We start from the raw sequence: 21,884 nt of genomic DNA on the forward strand, positions 1-21,884 counted from the left end.
GTCGCCACTTGTGACCATTTCTGCTTTTACTTCTTCTGATGGTTATAATCATAACTTCCCTGAACGAGCGGGATGACTAAGCTTTGAGCGTGGGGGCGGGCTGTGCGCCCCACAAGGCTTAACTTGAAACACGTGGGCAGGAAGTCACGTTAGAACCGCTCAAAATGCCAAAACAGGATGGGCCCTCTCCCCGCGGGCTGGGTCCCCAAATCCAGTGATCCTTAAGCCAGCGCCATCAGCATCATGTGGGGGCCCCGCAGAAATGCAGACTCTCCTGTGCACCCCGAGACTCACGGAGTCGGAGCCTTTGGGGGTAGAGCTCAGAAATTTGTTTGTTCTTTTCTCAGAAGTTCCCCAGGCCTTTCTGATGCCCACTCGAGTTTAAGGAGCTCGGCTCTGAGTCACCCACAGAAAGCCCATCCCTCTTGCTGGGGACTGGTTCAGGGCTGCGCGTGTGGCCCTGACCCGGCTAAGGAGATGTGCTAGGAGGTTGGCCTGGAAGGCTTCCGGGAAAGAGCTCTTGCTCGCAGACAAGAGGCCTGGAAGAGGGGGGCCCTCCTCAGGCCTTGTGCTGGAGGTTTCCACGTCTCGCGGGGAGGGTGCAACTGCACCGCCGTCTTGTGGTCCTGATGCACTGAGCAGGGGACCCGGGAGACGGCAAGACTCTGCAGGCCTCCTGCCATCCCGGAGCTTCCCAGAGCCCCGAAGCGAACCGGCCCGGAAGCATCCGACCCTGGACGGCGTGAGGGGGCAAGAGGGGACAGGACAGCGAGCCTCCGCCACCCCTACTCCGCAGGCATCGTTCGTTTTCCTGCCCGCCGGCCCGGCGCTGCCCCTGCCCCTGCCCCTGCCCCTGCCGCCCGTGTCTGGGGCGTGTTCTGAGCCGGGCCCTTCTGGCCGGTGTTGAGCCTCCCTGCGACTCTGCCCACGCCGGTTCCGGAGAGGCCCGGGAGCCCTGGGCCTGCTGAGCCTCTGCTCTGCCCCCTTCTTCCGCGGGGGCCTGTGAGGCCCGAGAGGCCGCGGGGCTTGGGGAGGGCCGGAGGCTGGTTTGTGGGTTTGCTCGCTGGGACCCCCGGGCGGGCCCACTTCAGTAGAAGCGAGAGGAGCGTGTGCAGGAGGCGGAGAGCCAGCCGGGAGGTCTCCTCTGCAAAGTCCGAGGGAGCCTGTGGGCCCCTGCTGAGGCCGCAGAGATTACTCCTGCCCCGAGCTGCTGTGGCTGCTCCCGGATCGCAGGTTGTTCAAGGTAGACGGGCCCGGGTGGCGAGGAAGCGGGGCCCGGGGACCCCCGGCCTCAGGTCGCCTGCACCTCCTCTGAGCTCAGCCCCACGTCCTTCCCTCCCCAGGAGTGACTCAGAAGACGCGGACTACGGGTCCTTCTGCTTGATGATTGTCTAAGACCTAAGTGTCCACCGTCCAGCATATGACGGTGGAGGACGCACACGCAGTGTCATTCCAACCCCCCACCACGCGACACAGTCTTGAAGCAGCACTTACTGTGGTGAGAAACCCCCGTAGGGTCCTAGGGCCGTCGCACAGAGGCATCCGTGTTCTGTTTTTTTAGAGTTTTCCGACCTAGACTTCCTTCAACCTGATGTGGTTTTGCCACAGCTGCTGTTTCTCTTTACTCTCCGACCCCAGTTCGCCAAAACAGTACGTGCAATTCTCTCTTCTTAAACATCAGAATGAAAAAAATAAAATTAAAAAAAAAAAGGCGTCAGAATGTGACCTTCTGTTTGTCTACAGGTGTGTGGCTCGTGTGCATTCCTTGCTGCTTCTCCTACACTTGGGTGCGCGTCAATGGGCCTCGTGCTCCTCCCAGCAGGGAGCCCCCTTGAAGGGTGAGGCTGGGCAGGGGCGCCACGATCCGGCCTGAGGGTGGTGAGGCTTTGGCTGGTTCCAGAACTCAGTCGATTCGCTCTTTTTTTTTTTTTTTTTTTTGGCTTCAGATTCTTCCTCTGCAAAAAACAGAGATTAATCACAGCCCCTGACAGGTTTGTGGTGCCGAGTCTTGACCGGGCTGCTGGTAGCAAGGCGGTGCTGTGTAAGTCAAACCAGAGGTCTGAGGCACAAACACAGCCACTGTCACCACCACCGAGAGAGGCCGCGGCCACTCGACCTTCAGTTTTTCACCTAAGAACCAGACGCGTATCCTTACAGTTTTTCTTGTCAAAATGTTTGTCATCTGCAATGTCCTCAGAGGACCATTTTGGTTTCTTTAAAAATGGGGGTGAAAATTTGAAGGCATATTTTAAAGCATTCTAAGTGCAGAGAGTTTTAGGATCCCCCACCCCTCCCCACACACTTACTCCCATGTGATTTGACAGGTTTTATACTCTCTTTCCAAATCCAATTACTCAATTTTAACAGAAAAAGCTCTGTTTTTCTTTTTTCTTTGCACTCCTATTTCGTTGGTTTCAACGAATCAACTTCATCATATGATTAAAATATATGATTAGGGTAAGTACAGCTTGGATCACCCCGGCATGCCTTTGCTTGGGAACAGATCCAACCGAGAGAGTATGTGCAGTGCACTTGGTGGGAGTGGACGTGAATGATGTGCTGCCCGTCCTGAGCGCTCTGCAGACCTGGGCACCTGTCAAGGAATTTTGCAAAGACCTGGATAGACTTGGGAACTGCCAACGGACAAGTCCACTGGTGGAGACTCGTGTGCCAATCAAATGTGCTCCCTTCGAAGTGGTCCCCTGGACCTGGCTGCTCAGACTGTGGGGACCAGCTGCACGGGGTCATCAGGAGCATGTTAGAAATGCAGAAACTCAGGGTTCACTCCAGTCCTTCTGAGTCAGAATCTTCATTTTTTTTTAAAAATTATTTTATTTAAATTCAATTAACTAACATATAACATATTACTTATAAGTTACGGTTTCAGAGGTAGAGGTCAGGGATGACTCATCAGTCTTACATAAGCCCCAGTGCTCATCCCATCACGTGCCCTCCTCAGTACCGGTCACCTGTTTCCCCATCCCCCCCTGCCCCCCGCCCCTCCAGTAACTTTCAGTTTGTTTTCCATGATTAAGAGTCTCTTACGGTTTGTCTCCCTCTCTGATTTCATCTTGTTTTATTTTTTCCTCTCTTCCCCTGTGCTCTTCTGTTTTGTTTCTTAAATTCCACATACGAGTGAGACCATATGATTATTGTCTTTCTCTGACTGATTTATTTTATTTAGCATAAAATCCTCTTGCTTCTCCGCCTTTAGGCTAAGATCAAGTGTAATATTTGTTCTTACAAGAACCTCCATTTTAACAAGAACCCAAGTAATTCAAAATCACAGGGAAGTCTAGGAATCACTACTCTAGGGTCTGCTTTAGGGCTTCTGTTCTCACTTCATACACTCTCTGGGGGGAGCTCATCTACTTTTGAACCTGGTATGAAATAGGCATGTCATAAATATGTGATACCCTTGTTCTGAAAAAAAAAAATGAGAAAGGTTGTTTTGTTGGAAATTGCCTCTAGAGCCAGCTTATGGGCCGCCCAAGAAAATGAGTTTTATAATCGTTGTATGAGTTTCTGCTTGCTACTGTAATAAATCACTATAATCTCAGTGGCTTAAAACAACACGGATTGACTCTTAGATGGTAGTGGAGGTCAGAACTCCGAAATTGGTCTCACTGGGCTGAAGTCAAGGTGTCTGCAGGGTGAGCTCCCTCTGAAGGTTCTGAGGGGACATCTATCTTCTTCTTCCAGTTTCAATTTTTTAAATTTTTTTTTTTTAAGATTTCTTTATTCATGGAGACAGAGAGAGAGAGAGAGAGAGAGAGAGGCAGAGACACAGGCAGAGGGAGAAGCAGGCTCCATGCAGGGAGCCCGATGTGGGATTCGATCCCGGATCTCCAGGATCATGCCCTGGGCTGATGGTGGTGCTAAACCTCTGAGCCCCCCAGGCTGCCCCTTCTTCCAGTTTCTAGAGGTCATCTGCATTCTTTGGCTCATGGCCTCTCTCTCTCTCTCTTTCTTTCTTTTTCTTTTAAGATTTTATATATTTATGAGAGAGAGAGGGAGAGAGAGCAGAGGGAGAGGGACAAATAGACTTTGTGCTGAGTGCTGAGCCCCACATGGGGCTCGATCTCAGGACCCCCAGATCATGACTTGAGCTGAAACCAAGAGTCAGACGCTTAATGGACTGAGCCACCCAGGTGCCCCTCATTAGCCCCTTTCTCACCTTGTTCCATAATCACATCACTCCCCCCCTGCTTCCTTCTTATAAGGGCCTTGTGGTTACACTGGACCCACCTGGACAATCCAAGACGGTGTCCTCATCTCAAGATCTTTGACCCAATCACATCCGCAAAATCCCTTTACCCATTCTCATGTTCTGTGGATTTAGCATGTGAACATCTTTAGGGGTCATTAGTCAGCCTTTTTACAACCTTGTTGTCAACTATTGCCTAGAGGAAATTTAGCATTATTATTATTGCTATTTAACAATGGCTGCTGTTGTCCGGGAGCTTCCCATACATGGAGCCCAACCTTTACAAGTCTAGCCCACAGTCGGTATCATCAACTTGTCGTTGTAGATGAGAAGGGTTCAGAAATCACAGTGAGATGGAGCAGGGGTTGCTCTCGTGAATCCAGGTCTACCGAGCACCTCTTGGCCCCTGGCTCATGTCACCAACATAAGCACCTGATGTATTTCCAAACTGAGCACGTGAGATGTCAAACAGCCCAGGTTTGTCCAGTTACCTGTTATGTCTATTGGTCTAAAGTTCATGCTTATTTTAAGAAGGAGTCTTTAAATGTAATGCAGCGACCAAGGTGATGGTTTTGGTGAAAAACCCTTGCAACTTCCTGCTCACTATCAGCTGACTGATCAGGACTCATTTCTAGAAATCACACACCCAGACAGGGAGGGTCCCCACCTTAAAAATCACAGGAGCCAGGCAGAAATGTTGCCTGGTGGCAGGAGGTGGTTTGAGAGATGCCATTTTGATGAGATTCTATGATAAAGTGCGGCTCAAACTTTTGGTGGAGCAGAGGAGTGAAGCTGGGTCAGAACAGAGCTTGTAGACGTGGAAATATTTCAAATAGTTTTCCTAAAAATAATAATAATAATAATAACAACTCTTCTCCTTGCCCTGGAAGCTTTGCTATGGGCAGAGATCAAATTCCCCTCGGTTCTGTGGCCATAATCACTTTGTTACTGGAATCAACTGGAAGAGCACCTTGTTGCTGCAGAAGGACCAGTGGGTGCTTTCGGCATTTCCCCACCTTCCACATTCAAAGGTTCTCTAGTGAGGTGGGCAAAATCTATGTGGTTTTAGAAGGTGTAGGCTATTGTCAGATACACCCCCAGCCCCTGCCAGATGTTTTGGAAGATCTGAAGGTGATCTTTTTTTTTTTTTTTTTTTTTTTTTAAATTTTTTTTTTTTTTTTTTTATATTTATGATAGTCACAGAGAGAGAGAGAGGCAGAGACACAGGCAGAGGAAGAAGCAGGCTCCATGCACCGGGAGCCCGATGTGGGATTCGATCCCGGGTCTCCAGGATCGCGCCCTGGGCCAAAGACAGGCGCTAAACCGCTGCGCCACCCAGGGATCCCTGAAGGTGATCTTAATGGGCTCCTCTGCTCGGCCAGTGTGATCTTTCTGAGCAGAAATACATTTTTATGGAAATCCAGCTATGCTCATGGGTGTGACTGAATGCAGAAGTGCTTAAGACACCCTCAGACTCCAAAGCCTTATTCTTTTTTCCCTCATTCTTTCCCCCAGGGTCTGGAACCACGCATGAAGCTTCCTGATAGCGACTTTAATACCAGCGTTATGTTAACCGACAGTGACGTTTCAGACCACAGTGCGTGCAAGTCTTAATTGCACCGGCTGCTTAGAATTTAATAAACAAAGCGTTTCTTGAACCACAGGTACAGCGACAGGTAAAGCACGGCGACTCCTTTTGTGAAACATTTCCTCTTTTTACCGGAAGAACTGACCGTCGGAGATCAATTCCTTGCTTTATCCTGAATTTTATACTTTATTTCAAGATTCTGGGGCGTATTTTCTGACCATTAAGATTTGCAACAACTCTTGGGCAAAATACAGATTTCTAACTCGGCCCTTCAGTGAGTGAGTATCTCACTGGCCCACGCCTCGGTTTTCTTCTCCGTAAAATGGATGAACGATATTCGCCCTATTGACTCGAGGGGGAAAATGTATTCGTAGCATACGGTCCACGGGAGGACAGGGGAGACCACTCACAGGGTGACCGCAGTGTCTGTCACCAGAAGAAGCCCCGAGAGGGCAGGTCACTGGCCCCAAGGAGCGTTGGTGGTCTGGGGGTCGTGTCGTCGGCTGTGGAACCAAAGAGCCCTGGAAGGAGGGTCCTCAGAGCCCCTGATTGTGGATGACGTGTAGGGCACTGGGGCCATGGGCTGCTGCATTTGACCCTTTGGCTTCTCCTCATGAATGTGAAGGACTGGGGGGGTGGGGAATGGCACCAAAGCATTCACTGGGAGAACAGTTCTGCACCATTATGCTCTGGGGCCGTCTGGGGAAAGGACACTAGATTTTCTAAGGCCCCCACCACAGGAATCTTTGCATGGACTCTTTATGCGGCTGACAAAGGCCCAACAAGCCACAGTAGGGGTTAATGCAGGGCCCTCTTGTGGCAAAATGAGGTTTCTAGACTGGCTGCTCCGTGGGGGCGACACACCTGGCCTCAGGTGAGCCGGACTCCGAGTGGCCAAGTCTGCATACCCGTGTGTGGTGTGTAACTTCCCAGAGACCCCGGATGCAAAGTTGAACCCCCCGAGACCCCAGGAGCCGTGAAGGCTCAGCCTACACGCGGTAAGAGCCCAGACAGGATGCGTGCAGCTTCCAGGCCTCTACCCGGGGAAGCGTTAGGAGATGAAGGATAGGGGAGGCCCAGATAGGGTGGCCACCAGCTTTTTTGATGGACGAGAAATGGAGGAGCACCTAAGTCTGAAACCAGGGGAGAATATGGACAGTCTAAAAGGGAAAGCAGCTCCGCAGGGTCACATGAGTGCCATCTGTCTGGGCGCGTGGCCTGGTTGGTCTGCGCAGGGCTTGTGCTCAAGGCCAGGAGGCCGCATCTGGGCTCGAGAGCCTGCAGGGCAGCCCCCTCCGCACGGCACTGTGGCTGCAGGTTAACAGCAAGGCAAGGCTCGGTGGGGCCCAGGTGAGGAAGGAGGGCGTGGGTCGTTCCGAGGACAGGCCTTCCAGCGGGCGCAGCTCACCGGGCCTCTCGGGCAGCTACTCCAGGACCAGCTCCAAACAGAAAGCCAGTGGGCTTCCCCGAATCCCTGAGGGGCCTGCGGAAAATTATAGGAGTGAGCTACATTTATTGGGCACCTGCTAGTGGCGGTTTGTAGTCGTCGGGACCGGTGTACGGGGGGTAGATCTAAACCTGGAGCCGTTACTGTACAGAGTGTGACCTTCCAGAACCTGGTCAAGGAGGAAGGTGGGCAACAAGGGCCCCCTTCTAGCCCTAGGCTCCCGTCTAGGGATCAGCGAGCAAGCCCCCACCCCCTCCTGGTTCCCAGGGCTTGGAGGGGAAGAAAGCGCCACTGCAGCTTGACCCCATCAACGTATTTTGGGGTCTGTCGTGGGCGGGGTGCTTCGGGACTTGCGGAGGGCCCGTCACAGATGAGACTCCCCTGCCTTAGGGAGGCCCGTGGGCCCTTGAATGTGAGGATCTGAGGGATGGGGGATGGACGAAGCTGTTTCCTGGTCCCCTTGGTCGGGTTGTGATGCAGGTTGCTGTGACCTGCCGTCCCCCTGAGCGTGGGGACGGGGTGGAGACAGGCACACCCCTGCCTGTAGCCTGGGAGGGACGCAACCTGAACGTATCCATGTGCTTTGGGTGATTTGACTAGTACCCTCTCTGGTCCCTGGCGTCCCCTGTGGTGGGGGGATGGAGACTCCCCGCTCTGCACAGAGCCCATTTCCCCCTGGAGATGGATCATCGGGCTCACTCTGGAGGAAGCGAGAGGCCCTGGCTGGTTGGGCAAGGGCACTTCCAACACTGGCACATGGGTCAGGTGGGGCAAAGAGTCTCGCTCTCTAATCCAGGTCCAAGGGAGCTATGCCCTTGATGGATGAGCTGCTGGGGTCGAAGAGCAGAGCTGTGAGCTGGGCAGGACTGTCCCTTGGGCGACCTGAGGGCCACTCTGCACAGCCACGAGGGGCAGCTGCCTCCTTCCAGGGGGAGGTTGAGACTCTTCCGGCCTCAACTTCCCACCGCGCTGGGGCCCCCAGTTCTCCAGGCTGTGGGTTGCTGACCTTCCTCCCAAATTCCCTAAACACCAACACGGAATTCCGACTGCTTGACATCTGAGCCTATAAGGTTGGCTTCTCCTGGGCACAGCCCCTCTCCTGCGGGCCCCAGGATAAAGGAGAAAGATACCGGGCAGCCACCTGGCTGGGTCTGGTCACCCTGGGCTCGCTTCCACCCCTGGCGAGGCTGTGGCACTCACCCTTCCTCGGGCTGGAGGGTCTAACACGGATCTTCACCTGCCTCAGCCTCACTCCCCTGAGACCTTTACTCGAATGTCGAATGTCGCGTATCCCTCAGGAAGCTTCACCTGGGGCCGGTCCCAGCTGCAGTCCGCCCCTCCTGGAACTTACTGCTTCTCTTACTTCCCAGGACACACTGACTTTTTTTCTCCGCAGCACTCACCACCCACTAGCTTGTCACACTTGTTTCACTTACGTTATTGTCTCTTCTCACCAGAATAATCTTCACAAAATGAGATATTCCCATCCCTCTTGCTTCTGGCCACATCCTCTGCACCTAGGGCAGTGCCTGGTACACAGAAGGGAGCATTTGGTATCTGTTGAGTGAATACGTGGCAGGAAGCAGAGTGGGCCTCCAACAACCAACCCTCTGAAACTATTGTTGTTTGCAGGTCAAACGTGGGCAAGTATCAGCAACTTCGTGTGGTTCAACCAACTATGTCAGCTGTGCCTGGCCTGAGGGAGGTGTTATGTGGGGAAGTGTTTCCCTCTGATTTGCTGTGTGTGCTCTGATTCACAGAGTTCAGATTCTGCTTATGATCTCATGGTTATATGTTTCGTGTTTCAATAGACAGTTAGAGCGTGGCCGGTGACAGTGGCAGTCTTGGCCTTCAGGACCAGAGAGATTTCTTTTCTCTTTTCTTTTCTTTTTTCTTTTCATTTTTCTTTTCTTTTCTTTTCTTTTCTTTTTTTCTTTCTTTTCTTTTCTTTTCTTTTCTTTCTTTTCTTTTCTTTTCTTTTCTTTCTTTTCTTTTCTTTTTTCTTTTCTTTTTTCTTTCTTTTCTTTTCTTTTCTTTTCTTTTTTCTTTCTTTTCTTTTCTTTTCTTTCTTTTCTTTTCTTTTCTTTTCTTTTCTTTTTTCTTTTCTTTTTTCTTTCTTTTCTTTTCTTTTCTTTTTTTCTTCTTTCCTTTCCTTTTCTTTCTTTTCTTTTCTTTTCTTTTCTTTTCTTTTCTTTTCTTTTCTTTTTTCCCCTTTCTTTTCTTTTTTCTTTTCTTTTCTTTCCTCTCTTTTTCTTTTGCTATGGGAGGAAGTAAAGGTTAATAGACTATAAACTGTGACCAGACATCAGAACCAACACCACTAGGGGCCTTGGCAGAGATGAGATCGGTAACGAGGCTTGTCCACCTCACTGCTCAGGTCCCAGAGGATACAACACCAAGAGTGAGTCCTAATGTAAACTATGGACTTCGGTTAGTAATGACGTATTCGTATTGGCTCATCAGTGACAACAAACATACCACACTAATGCAAGATGTTAATAACAGGGGAAATGCAGACTAAGAGGGGAAATGGAGAATAAGAGGGGAAACGGAGATAAGAAGAGAAATGGAGATAAGAGGGGAAATGGAGATAAGAGGGGAAGTGGAGAATAAGAAGGGAAATGCAGAGGTAATAAGAGGGGAAATGCAGAATAAGGAGGGAAAAGCAGACTAAGGAGAAATGGAGAATAAGAGGGGGAAATGCAGACTGGCTGTGTTGAGGAGGGAGGTGGCCTGTGGGAACTCTGCTTTCCATTCAATTTTTCTGTAGATCTAAAAGTGCTTAAAAAAATAAAGTGTGTTGATTAAAAAAAAAATGAGTGCTGTACTGAAATTGTCAGGGTAAGCTCATTAAGATGTAGTTTTTAAGGCATTTGGTTTTTTTTCCATTTATTTTTGAAAGGTTTTATTTAAATTCCAGTTAGTTAACACACTGTGTAGTGTTAGTTTCAGACGTACAACCTAGTGACTCAACACTTCTGTACAACACCCGGTGCTCACCACAAGGGCATTTCTTTTTAGAAGAGCATCCTACAGGCTTTATGACCACACCACCTAGTTCAGATCCGAGGTTTATGGGAAAGCTCACAAGCAGAGGGGGTTTCTTAGAGTACCTCTGGGGAGAGTGGGGTAGGGGCTTGGTTAGGAGCTCAAATCCTCAAGAAGCTGGGGTGGCAAGGAGTGGGAATGGTGTGGAGTTTGCAGGTGAGTGGTGTGAGCAATCAGAACACGCAGGTTCCACAGCAAGGAGAAAATTCTCCCCCCTGGATGTGGTGGGAGTTCTTGTAACCAGCAGGGTCATGGGGACCTACCAGGAGGGCAGGGACTGGAAGCGGTCCAACGAAGGCGAGGACTGTTTGGCACAGACATAATCTAGAACTACTATGCATGGTGGTGATTTTAAAAAGTAGGTGGCTTTTAGTTTTGTTATACTTTTAAATGGACTCTTCCGCCCGATGAGGGTGGGAACCCCCATCGCTTTCCCTTCTTGGCCCACTGCACCCTCACCATGGAAGGAGAAAGACATGGGACTCAAGGAACCGCCGCCATGGTCAGGGCCTTAAGATTTCACCAAGCAACTCCTCAAGGACGAGGGGAGCCAGGTGCGATGGAGCCCCAGCCTCAGCCACCTCTTTATTTACATTCCATGAGCTTTTTTTTGGTTAAATAGTAAAAAGCAAAGTCCCTTCTGTTTAGGCTCTACCACCAAGAGGCTCAATCTAGATTCATCTTTGCTTGTGTCTCTTCCCCAATATACAATTAATTCTGTTAAAAATGTCATGAGCCACAGCACCTGGGTAGCACTAGCAGCCAAGTTCCTCTTTGTCCTTGGTAAGGGAAGAATGTACGGATCATAGGGAACCATCCGGCCGCACAAGGACCCCAACCTGGAGAGGCCTCCCTGGCTTTGTCTCCTGAACAGAGACCTCCTGGCAAAGGTGGGCCCTCATGCTGTGGCTCTCCTGGAGTCTACTCAGATGCTCCAACTGTGGAGGATCCAGAAAACTGAACTCCTTTTCTCTGCCACCCGTTTCTCCCATGCTGGTCCGTGAGGCAGCTCGTGTGTTGTCCTTCCAGCCTCCTCGGGCGTTGTTATGAATCCTTGTGGAAACATCAGCTCCAAGAGTAATGGTGATGAGGGTGATGGTGACAAGCACCATTGGGGCATGCTGTGGGGAGAGGGACGGAGAGATCAACTGGCAAGTGGGTCTCTCCAGCACACCTAATCACTGCCACTAAGGTGTGACTGCTATTTATACAGGGCATCACTTGAAAATCCCAGAGAGCCAGGCAGTGGGGAAGGGGGGCGGGGCATGGCACTTCAGTGAGAGCAGAAGCATGTAAGAAAAAGGCCGGTGGAAATTTGGGGTGATATTTAGCACAGTGTGTCTCCATCAGCTAAGAAAAAACTTAAAGGAAACAAAACAACATAGGACATTAAGTCAAAATCGGAGGCTCGAGCTGTCACTGAATGCAGTCATAGACATGCAGGTTCCCTGTGGCTACATCTGTGGATGTTTCAAGAAGCAGAACTTAAGTCTTTTGGAAAACTGAACCAGCCCGATCAGCACACAGAAAGAGGGGCGACGTCGTTAGCCATCAGAGAAACACAAATCAGACCCCCAGGGAGCTGCCGCTTCGTACACAGGAGAAAGACAGATGACAACGAGAGTTGGGGAGGCAATGGAAGAGATGGAAACTTCCTACATTGCCGATGGGAACCTAAAGTGGTGCAAGCACTTTGGAAAAACGTTCGGGCAGTTCCCCAAAAGTTTAAAAGTGAGTCTCCATAGGACCCAGAAATTCCGCTTCTAGGTACGTATCCAGGAGAACCAAAAGCACACGTTCACACAAAACTTGCATGTGAATGCTTCTGAGAGCATTACTCGTTAACAGCCAGAGAGCGCAAACGGTCCACATGCCCGTCAACCAGTGACCGGATAAAGTGTGCTACACGTGTACGGCGGGATAGGATGTGGCCATTAAAAGAAATAAAGATCTGACGCCGGGGACAACACAGGAGAAGCTTGAGAACATTATACAGAGTGAAAGGAGCCGGTCACTAAGTGATGGGCCATAGGATAGCATTTATATGAAATGTCTAGGATAGACAGTGGAGAGACAGGTAGTGTAGACCCGTGTTAGCCCAGGGCTGCGTTGGGGGAATGGGAAGGGGCACCTCCCCCTCGGGCACCCCCTCCCCTTTGGGCACTTCCCCCCCTGGGGCCCCCCCGGGCACCTCCCCCTCATACACCTCCCCCTAAGACACCTCCCCACCCCTGCCAGGACACCATCCCCTACCTCTCTGACCGGCCTGGGCCTCCTTACTATCCATGGGCTGGGCATCTGCCCCGACCTCCTCCTCCTGCTGCCCCGCCGTGCTTGCTGCCCGGCGCCTCTCCCGGGGGTCGCCTGTCGAGGGAAGCCACCCATGCCCGCCCACACACACCCCCACACCCCGCACAGCACTGCCGCTGTGCTCACACTTCTGTCTGCCCACGGTCACTTGGGGCAGACCCTTAGTCATCCTTGTTCACTTAACCTCCAGCCAGTCCTGTGTCAGTGTTTAAGGAGTGAAGGAGTGAACGAACGGATGCATGTGTCTCCCAAGCTCTAGCTCTGCCAGCTGGGCCCTGGGCTTCTAGAAGTCTCCAGATGCTCCCCTACTGTGCCCAGCCCACCCGCTCCTCCCTGGGCAGCCAACTCCTTGTTAGTCAGCAGCAGCCCTCAGCCCCCTCTCCTCCTGTGCACTCTCTGGCTTAGTGGCAGGAGCTCCATCCCCCTGCAGGGACCATAGCCAGGCCATAGGTGCCCTGTGGGGTCTCTTTCCCTCCCACAAAAGTCCCCTGGACAGCCAGTGTCCCACCAGAGGCCTTTTGCCTCGCGTTCCCTTCTCCACCTGCGCACTGTGGCTGACCTCCCTGTCTCCCGCCTCTCACCTGCCCTTTGCCACAGCCCCGCATCCCAACCCCAGTAATGATGTTCAAATGGCTTCTCTTTCCTCCAGGTAAAGTCCAGACTCCATGCCAAGGCTCGCCGGGGGTCCACCCCCAATGCAGCCGTCTGTCTGTCTGTCTTTCCTCCCTCCTACCCCTTTTCATCCTTCTCCAGAGCAACCCGATGAGCTCTTTCCTACCTCTGTGCCTCTTGCATGCCCTGTGTTTTGTCTGCAAGCCTCTCCCAACCCTCTTGCCTCCCCAAGTCACTCATAAGCCTTAATACAAAAGACATTTCCCCCAGGAAGCCTTCCTTCACTCCCCAAGTCCCAATCCGGCACCTCACGAATAAGCCCCCATAGCTTCCTACACCTCACCCAGCATAACCCTTCTCATGCTGTACTGTTGTCTCTCAACAAACTGTCAGTGGAATGAAAGCAGAACGAAGTCTGCTTGTCCATGGACGTTCCTCCAAAGTCTAGCAAAACCGAGTCCTTATTCAAGAAACGGTTGCTCGTAGTGAGCACGTAGATGCTTGGATTTTTGCTTTTGTTTCTGCTATTGCATATGCTGGTTTAAACTTTGGGGCCACATGGGACATCCCGATCTTCATTCCCTGCAGGTCAAGAAGGACAGAAGCCCCGCCCAGGCCGCAGGCTGACCCACAGTGGGCTCCCCAGAGGGAAGGCTGCCGTGTTGGGCCTTTCCAGGGGTGCTTTGCGTCTGATTGCCTTTCCAAGTATTCACACCCAACTTCCCCATCAGTCACGAGTTTTTCCAAGAGTTACAGGAACCTCCCCCTAAAGAGCGAAGGAAGTTCTCTGTATGTCTGTAAGTGCTAGCTTCAAAATATGTTCAGAGTTCCTCACTTAAAGATCCCAGGACTGGAGCTTTGGGTGGTGTCACCTTCCCCGTGGAGGCATCGCTGGGCGGGGGGCTCAGGATGGTTACCCACTGCTCCTCTCCTCCAGGTCAAGGTAGGAAACAGCGGTGGTGTTTGGCAGTGATGCCGAGGTGGGGCTCCAAAGTCTCTGGTAGACCGAGTCAGGGTCAAGGTTAGTATGATGGATGGAGTCTTGATCAGCCAATAGTCACTCCCTTCTCCCCGTCCCTCCCCACTTGAGAGACATGTGTCCTTTCTGCCTCCCTGCCTTTGGGGTTTGGCCACATGGTGTGTGTTGGCTACTGGAGGCTTTGAGCTCCTAACCAAGCCCCTCCCCAGTGGTGGTCTAAGAAATCCCTCTGCTCGTGGGCTTTCCCATAAGCCTTGAATCTGAATTAGGTGGCAAGGAAACAGAGACGGAGCAGCTGGGCAGGCAGACGACCAGGCCAGTGAGGACTCCAGGGAGCCGAGCCGAGAGAGAGCTCAGAGTTGGAGACAGCGATCAGAGCATCCAAACCTGCTCGGAGGGGGCTGAGCTGACTTGCAGAATCGACCGTGATTCAGTGACAGAGACGCTGCCCACGTCCTTGGCGAGAACATACTGGGCAAGAGCCTCAGGGCAGAAACAGCAGCAGGAAGGGTCAGGAGAGAATAACAGGACAAGCATTTGCAAACGTAGACAATTCTTACCAAAGCTTTGCCCAAAAACGAAGAAAATAAATGGGGCTGTAGCAGGAGGGGGAAGTGGAGTTTAGAGTGATTTTTTTTTTAAAGCAAGCTTGACTGCAGGTGGGAATGATCCAAGAGAGAAAAGGGACCGATTCAGCAAAGATGGGGGAGTGATGGGGGCACCTGGGTGGCTCAGTCTGTCTGACTCTTGGTTTCGGCTGAGGTCACGATCTCATGAGATCTCATGAGGGTCATGAGATGGAGCCCTGCGTTGGGCTGTGCGCTCAACGTGGAGTCGGCTCGGGATCCTCTCTCTCTCCCTCCGTCCCTCTCCCTGCTCTCTCTCTCTTTCTAAATACATACATAAATAAAATCTTTAAAAAAATAATAATTGATAAAAAAGATAGACGACTGAGAACACTACAGTCCACCCCCTGTTAGTAGGAAAAGGTCCACTGTGCGGGCTTCTGTGTGGGCCTTAATCAGGTACAGTAGTGGGAGCTCGTAGACAGTGTCCACCAGCTTTTCTCAATAAAACGGGAAGCGCGGTGGTCAACGGAGAGTGAGCATATGTGAGACGAAGAAGAAAGTATGACGGCGTCGTCCGGTAGCGTTGAAGGATGAATGGACCCAGGATGGAGCCTTGCACGCTGGCTAGCGGTGGCTCTTGTGAGCACGTCTACCTACGGTCCAGTAGAGCCTGACAACAGACGTGAGGTAGGGCCTACGATTGGCCTCCTTTCCAGATGAGGAGCTGAACCCCAGGGTGGTCAAGAAACTTGTGCGAAGTCACGCAGTGAGAAGGTGACAGGACCAGGATTTGAACACAGGCGGGGTGGCTCTAGACTCAAGCACCTAGTCACCAGATTAGGCTGCCCCAGGTGACCGCGTGGAAGCCTGCCGTAGACCTGAGCCCCATGACGCGCAGGTCCAGCTACCGTTGGTGGTACAGTCGCCACGTGTCTGCTCCGTGCTGGACGCCTTTGTCACTGGCTGCAGTCGTGACTTGAGAACATGGAGGCCCAGAGGGATGCAGCTGTTCATGAAGAGCTGCAGAGCTGGGAAGTGGAGGCTCTGCGTTTTGGACCCGTGGCCGCCTGACCCCCACACCCATGCCCTGTACACGGTGCCAAGGAGCCGTCATAGCATGGGGGTCCCCCGCCCCCCGTTGGAGCTGACTTGGTGGCTCAGTCCCTCAGGGCCCTGGGCGCAGGCGGCTCATCCCTCCCGTGGATGGTGGAGGGCGGAGGACCGACGGCTTGGGTCCAACAGCGGGGAGAATTTAGAGGAAGGAAGCTTGGAGGAGGATGCAGGTGGCCTCTTGACCACTTTCGGGTGCGTGAGCCACTGGGGCCGGAGGGGGGCTTAGAGGCATTCGGCGGCAGTCCCGGGACCGTGCACGTCTTTCGCTTTCCCCTGAAGCTGTAGCCTGATATCTTGAGCACTCGCTCTCCTGACATGAGCATTTCCAAAAACCGTTTTCTCAAGAAACAGTGCTCATGATGCATCATCTACACCGAACAACCACCCACTTCCTCAAATGCAAGGAAGCAGACAGTTAAAAAAAAAAAGGCCGAGAGGCCGCAGTTGTTGATCACGACCTCGCCTCCGTGAGGCCTGAGATCCTTTCAGACGGGAACCCTGCTCCTCGCGACACAGGGCCAAGTGCCACCCAGGATAGTTCTGGTAAGAACCGAAAGCAGGAGAAGCGAGGTGCACCCTTCCGGAAGCAGCAGCCCCTGCGGGCCGGTCAGAGGCCCTGGGGGGGATTTGGGTGCCAGTCCCAAGTGACAAAGTGACAGACGGATGGACGGACCTTTCTCCTGACCGTACAAGGACGCAGGCTGGCAAATCAGCCTCGAGCCCAAGCTCGCTCGTGAAGAAATCACACGGGGAGCACGCACACGGGACCTGGAGGGAGAGAGCGGCCCGGCAAGAGCAACAAGGCACAGGGGAGGGAATCGAGAGGGACTTGTCGCTTCAGCAGCTACTCACCAGAGCGGGAGCAAAATGTCCCTGAAGTTGCCAAGAAACTGGGATTTCAACCTGAAAGTGGAGGCTGGGAAAATAGGTACGTCCGCGTCTGCGCGCGCCCTGGCCCTTCTTATAGCTGCTTCTAGCCCAGCGCCCACCATTTGCATGCTGGTCTGCGGGGAGCCCCGCTGCTCCAACCTGGGTGTCAGCAAACCTGAGTTGGGGGAAAATTTGCATTCAAATTGGTGCGTTGGCTCAGAGTTCCCATTACCTGCAGGGAGGGGGTTCTCCTCTGTTGGGGTGGTGTGGGAATGGAGCTCGCTGGCCTGTGATGGGCTCGGGCTACTGATCCCACACGGGCCGAGGGGTTTTTCTCTATTTTTAGGGAAAGGATAATCTTCCTCCTATTCAGACACTTTTCCATATTTTGGGTGGTTTTTCACAGGAGCGCGGAGAGTAGAGTCTTTCTCACGAGCTCCATCTGGGAAGAAACTCGAGGTGTCCTATTTGTCAGGCAAAAGGAGCAAAAAATAAGCAAGGAAGACCAGGCAGGAACGTAGAGACCGTTGACGATGGCGTAGAGACCTTTTTGCTTAAAGGGACAGAATGGAAGGGACCGCTTGATGGTGAAGTTGAAAAAGAGAAACGCGTTGGAGAGTAATTAAGGGATGGCGGCGTGTTTTCTGGCATATTCTGGCCTTTAGTCCGTTCCTCTCTTTATTAATGATGATAGTGATACGTTGATTTTAATCTGCTATGTCATTGGTATCAAGAGTTCCTCTGTGTGGGTTTATTCCATCTTTTTTTTTTAATTTTTAAATATTTTATTTTATTTTATTTTATTTTATTTTATTTTATTTTATTTTATTTTTTGGTTTCTTCCATCATTAAATCGATCACAGTAATTTGGGGGAGAGCAGTTGGGCTGAAAGCGATTTCCCGGGTTTATACCCCCCCCCACCCCCCCGCACGGTGAGCTAACCTCCTTGGCGTTAGGTGAGTGGGGAGATGTTTCTTGTGGCTTGGAAAAGTCTTGCTTGGAACAAGGCTCAGGCTTGGTCTTCTGAAGGCGCTTTGTGTGTCATGAAAATAAGTGGTGTGTGGCCAAGTCACATAATGGAGGGTTAATGATGTCGGTCTGAGCAGAGATTCGGAAGGAAATCGAGAGTAATCAGAGAAGCCATTAATCGTGGTGTCCAGGGACGATCCGCAGGCCCTAATCAAGCCAGGAATCACTGCATGCTGAGGTTGGTTCCGAAAATAGGTGGTGTGCGTACCTCCGACGGAAGCAAGAGATTTTTCTTCTAAGGCCCGTTGATGCCAGCATCCTTGGCAAATGCTCTTTTTACTACATGTCATAAAAATTAGTTTTTAGATGTAAGACTTCTATGGTTTAGTTCCGTTGAAGTGTCCTGCTTCTGTTTACGTGGGGTCATCATACCCTCTCGGCACCTGTGTTTGAACAGGTCTTACTCTCCTGTTTAAAAATAGGAAACGTGAGATTAGTGATTAAATGATTAATTGATTCAAGGGCTACACGATTTTTTTTTTTCCCCTCCAGGGATATGGGAAAGGACCACGTTAGAGCTCAGGTCTGCATATTCTCAGAGGTTGGGGAGGTTGGGGAGATTTCGTGATTTCCTCCAACGTTGATTAAATCGTGGTCCTGTGGACAGGCTACACGGGAGTCACCTCAAGTACTTGCTCAAAAAGGCCGGTTCCTGGGCCTTCTCCTGAATTGTGAGATCGGACTATCTGGAGGGAGGCTCGTGTACCTGCAGTTTAGCAAGCCCCCGGCCCCCATCCCACCCGATGAAGAAGCCCCGCTGCAGGGGCTGTGGTCTGAGTTAGTGGCCTCGTAGAGCGCCGTCCCTGTCCTAGGGGGCACGCCGTCACCGTTTGTCGACTGGATGAATGATGGGCTGACTCTGATCAGGTGATATTATTTAGTGTTATTTAACGAAAAAAATGATCCCGTAGTGAAACACAAAGAAGCCCTTCCCGTTATCCATGTCGTTTACAAGCCTGTCGCCCCCAGGGATTGGACTGCAGCCAAAACACCTTCCACGAGGGTCATGCAGATGAGATTTCAGATCCCAGGCTGGGTTCTCCTAGAAAACGAAGTCACTGGCCCGGCCACAGGACCACCGCTCCCCGCTCTGGCATCCTATGTCCAGGCATGACGGTTAGAACCGGCTTAAGGGGCTATCGAATCCCCCGGCTGCTACGCAGACGTGCGGAGTCGGGAGTCCTGTCAGGGAGGCCAGTGACCGCCCTTGAGAGGATCAGGGTTTCCCAGCCTGGACGCCACTGGTGTCTTGGGCTGCGTAATTCTTCGGGCTGGGGACTCCTCTGTGTGTGCATTATAGGGTGTTAGCCGCCTCCTTGGCCTCTACCCTTTAGGTGACAGTGACCCTCTGCTACCACCACCAGCTATGACAACCGAAAGTGTCTCCAGATGTTGCCAGATATCCGGGGAGAGACGTCTGCCCTGGTTGAGCCACTGGAGGAGACGATCACCCCAAAGGGTGGAACCCAGGTGGCAGTTGCCTCCTCATTCACCACTTGGGTCAATTTTCAGGAGAAAATATATGGGGGGGGAGCAGTAGCATGAGGAGCTCTGCCCACCCCCACCCCCCCCGCCCCATCTCAACCAGAACCAGCTGCAAGGCTCTGACCCGCTATGAGGCCCGGGGAGGGATCCCAGCTGTTCCTTTGTGCCAGCTGTGCTTCCAGTTTCCCCAGATGCTGGGGGAGGCGAGCCAGGCTGAAGTGAAAGTGAAAGTGTGTGAGAGTGGGGGAGGGGATCCCCTGCACTACTCCCGCCGCTGCTGGGAGCCGGGGGTGCGGCAGGGCAAGGGCGCCCAGTGGGCCACCCCAGGAGGACCGGGCCCGGGGGCACAGGCCGGGCTGCAGCAGAGCCCAGAGCACGCACTTCTTTCATCTTCTATCATCTTCCATTTAGTCCCAGAATGAAACCCGATGCAGCCTCCCGACTCTCCTGCGCTGCTACCTGCGTCGTCTCCCCCAAACCCATCCCTCTCAAGGCTTCAGTGAAGGGTCTGGGGCTCAGCACCACCTTCGGAGGGCATCGGGCCAGAGGAGGGCGGCTAATGGGCCACAGGTGGGGAGCACCTAGGGGGAAGATTACCCGTGAATTCCTGGACCTCCCGTGTGGCCTCCGACTTTGTTCTCAGTTCCCCCCAAGTCCAAACGGGAAGCAGACCCTAGAGACCAAATGGCTCCGAGATTCATAGTGAAAGGAGCTGTGGAAGTGGCGTCTCGATGCTCTCCCCCGCCCCCAACCCTGGCGACATTTAATGTTGAAATCAGAAACGGTTGAGAAACACAATGTCATTATTGTAAGCTCCCAAGTAGGAAAGGGAATAATGCCAATGTGGGGTTTCTTTTCCTCACTTGATTTTTTTTCTCCTATTTGATAAATCGGTATTTGCCTGATAGAGTTGGTCTAGTTCGGCCCTTTAGAAAATCAGAGTTGGGGAATGAAAACGTTTGTTCCTTAAGGCTGCCACTGCGAGACCAATTTATAAAACCTAAGGTCTTATGCAATGAAGCTTTTTTTATTTTATTTTATTATTTTAATTTTATTTTATTTTATTTATTTTATTATTTTATTTTATTTTTTTTTTTTGCAACGAAGGTTATTATTCTTGTTTAAGGGAGTCAGATTTGAAAGTATGGTTTAGGATAGACGGATGCATCCGTAGATCCGCAGATACACAGTGGTCCCTCGAATCAATAAAAAATGATAAAAGGAAATGAGCAACGTGAACATGAATTTTACAGAAGAGGACGGATACGACCAGTAAACACACGGGAACGTGTGCACTCGCGATGATCAGGACGCGCACAGTGCACAGCGCGGCTGTACCCGCAGGGCCGCGTGCATCCCTTTGAACGTGCGCCCTTGTACTTTTTGGATAAATAGTAGAACGACTGGCTCTTAGGGTCATCCTGGTTTTGACTTTCTGAGTAACCTTCATGCTGTTTTCCAGAGCAGCTGCGCCAGCTTGTGCTCCCCCCGGCAGCGCACCGGGGCTCCCCTTTCTCCGCCGACACCTGTTGTTCCCGTTGTTTTTAGCCGTCCTGACGGGTGTGCGGCGACATCTCTTTGGAGCTCCGATTTGTGTTTCCCTGATGAGTGATGTGAGCATCTTCTCACGCGTCCGCTGGCCGTCTGTGATGTCTTCTTCAGAGAACTGCCTGTGCGTGGCTTCTGTCCGTTTTTAAATTGGATTATTTGGGGGTTCGGTTGTAGAAGTTCTTCATGCATTTCGGATCCTGACCCTTTTTCAGATCTGTCGTTGACCAACATCTCCCCCGCCCCCCGCCCCGTTCCGAAGGCCGCCTTTTAGTTTTGTGGATTGTCTCTTTTGCCGTGCAGGCTTTTGTTTGGGTGAAGTTCCAATAGTTTACTTTTGCTTTTGTTTCCCTCGCCTCAGGAGACACGTCTAGAAAGCAGTTGCTAACGGCCCATGTCAAAGAGGTTAGTGCCCGTGTCCCCTTCTAGGATTTTGATGGTTTCAGGCCTCACATTTAGGTCTTCAACCCATTCTGGATTCATCTTTGCGTACAGCGTAAGGGGCTAGTCCAGTTTCACTCTTTTGCATGTGGCTGCCCAGTTTTCTAGCACCATCTGTTGAAGAGACTGTCTGGTTCCCATTGGATAGTCTCTCCTGCTTTGTCAGAGGTTAATTGGCCATAGAATTGTGGGTTTATTTCTGGATTTTCTGCTCTGTTCTATTAACCTGCATGTCTATTTTTGTGCCCGTACCACACTGTCTTGATGGTCACAGCTTTGTAATAGGACTTGAAGTCTGGAATTGTGATGCCTCCAGGTTTGCTTTTCTTTTTGAAGATTGCTTTGGCTGTTCGGGGACTTTGTAGTTCCAAACAAAATTAGAATTCTTTGTTCTTGTTCTGTGAAAAATGCTGTCGGTATTTTGATAGGGGTTGTATTATTATTTTACAAATGTTTTCCAGGCTTCCTATGATGAACAGGTATTCTGTTATTAAAATACCTAAAACTAGGGGCGTCTGGGTGGCTCAGTTGATGAGGTGTCTGCCTTTGGCTCAGATCATGATCCCAGGGTCTTGGGATGAAGCCCCACATTGGACTCCCTGCTCAGCAGGGGACTCTACTTCTCCCTCTCCCTCTC

The 21,884-nt window shown here is 51.6% G+C and overlaps 1 protein-coding gene across 1 annotated transcript in view; it reads left to right on the forward strand.

Moving 5' to 3' along the window:
* Positions 1-15,733: 15,733 nt before the first annotated feature.
* The window catches only part of ARHGAP25 (Rho GTPase activating protein 25), an 89,563-nt gene continuing 83,412 nt past the window's right edge, over positions 15,734-21,884 (forward strand). The window contains exon 1 of the mRNA XM_026017816.2: positions 15,734-16,801. Within this exon, the coding sequence (XP_025873601.2) occupies positions 16,741-16,801 (61 nt within the window). The 5' untranslated portion in view covers positions 15,734-16,740. The remainder of the gene's footprint in view (positions 16,802-21,884) is intronic.

Source organism: Vulpes vulpes, unplaced genomic scaffold, assembly GCF_048418805.1.
Source record: "Vulpes vulpes isolate BD-2025 unplaced genomic scaffold, VulVul3 u000000657, whole genome shotgun sequence".
NCBI lineage: Eukaryota > Metazoa > Chordata > Mammalia > Carnivora > Canidae > Vulpes > Vulpes vulpes.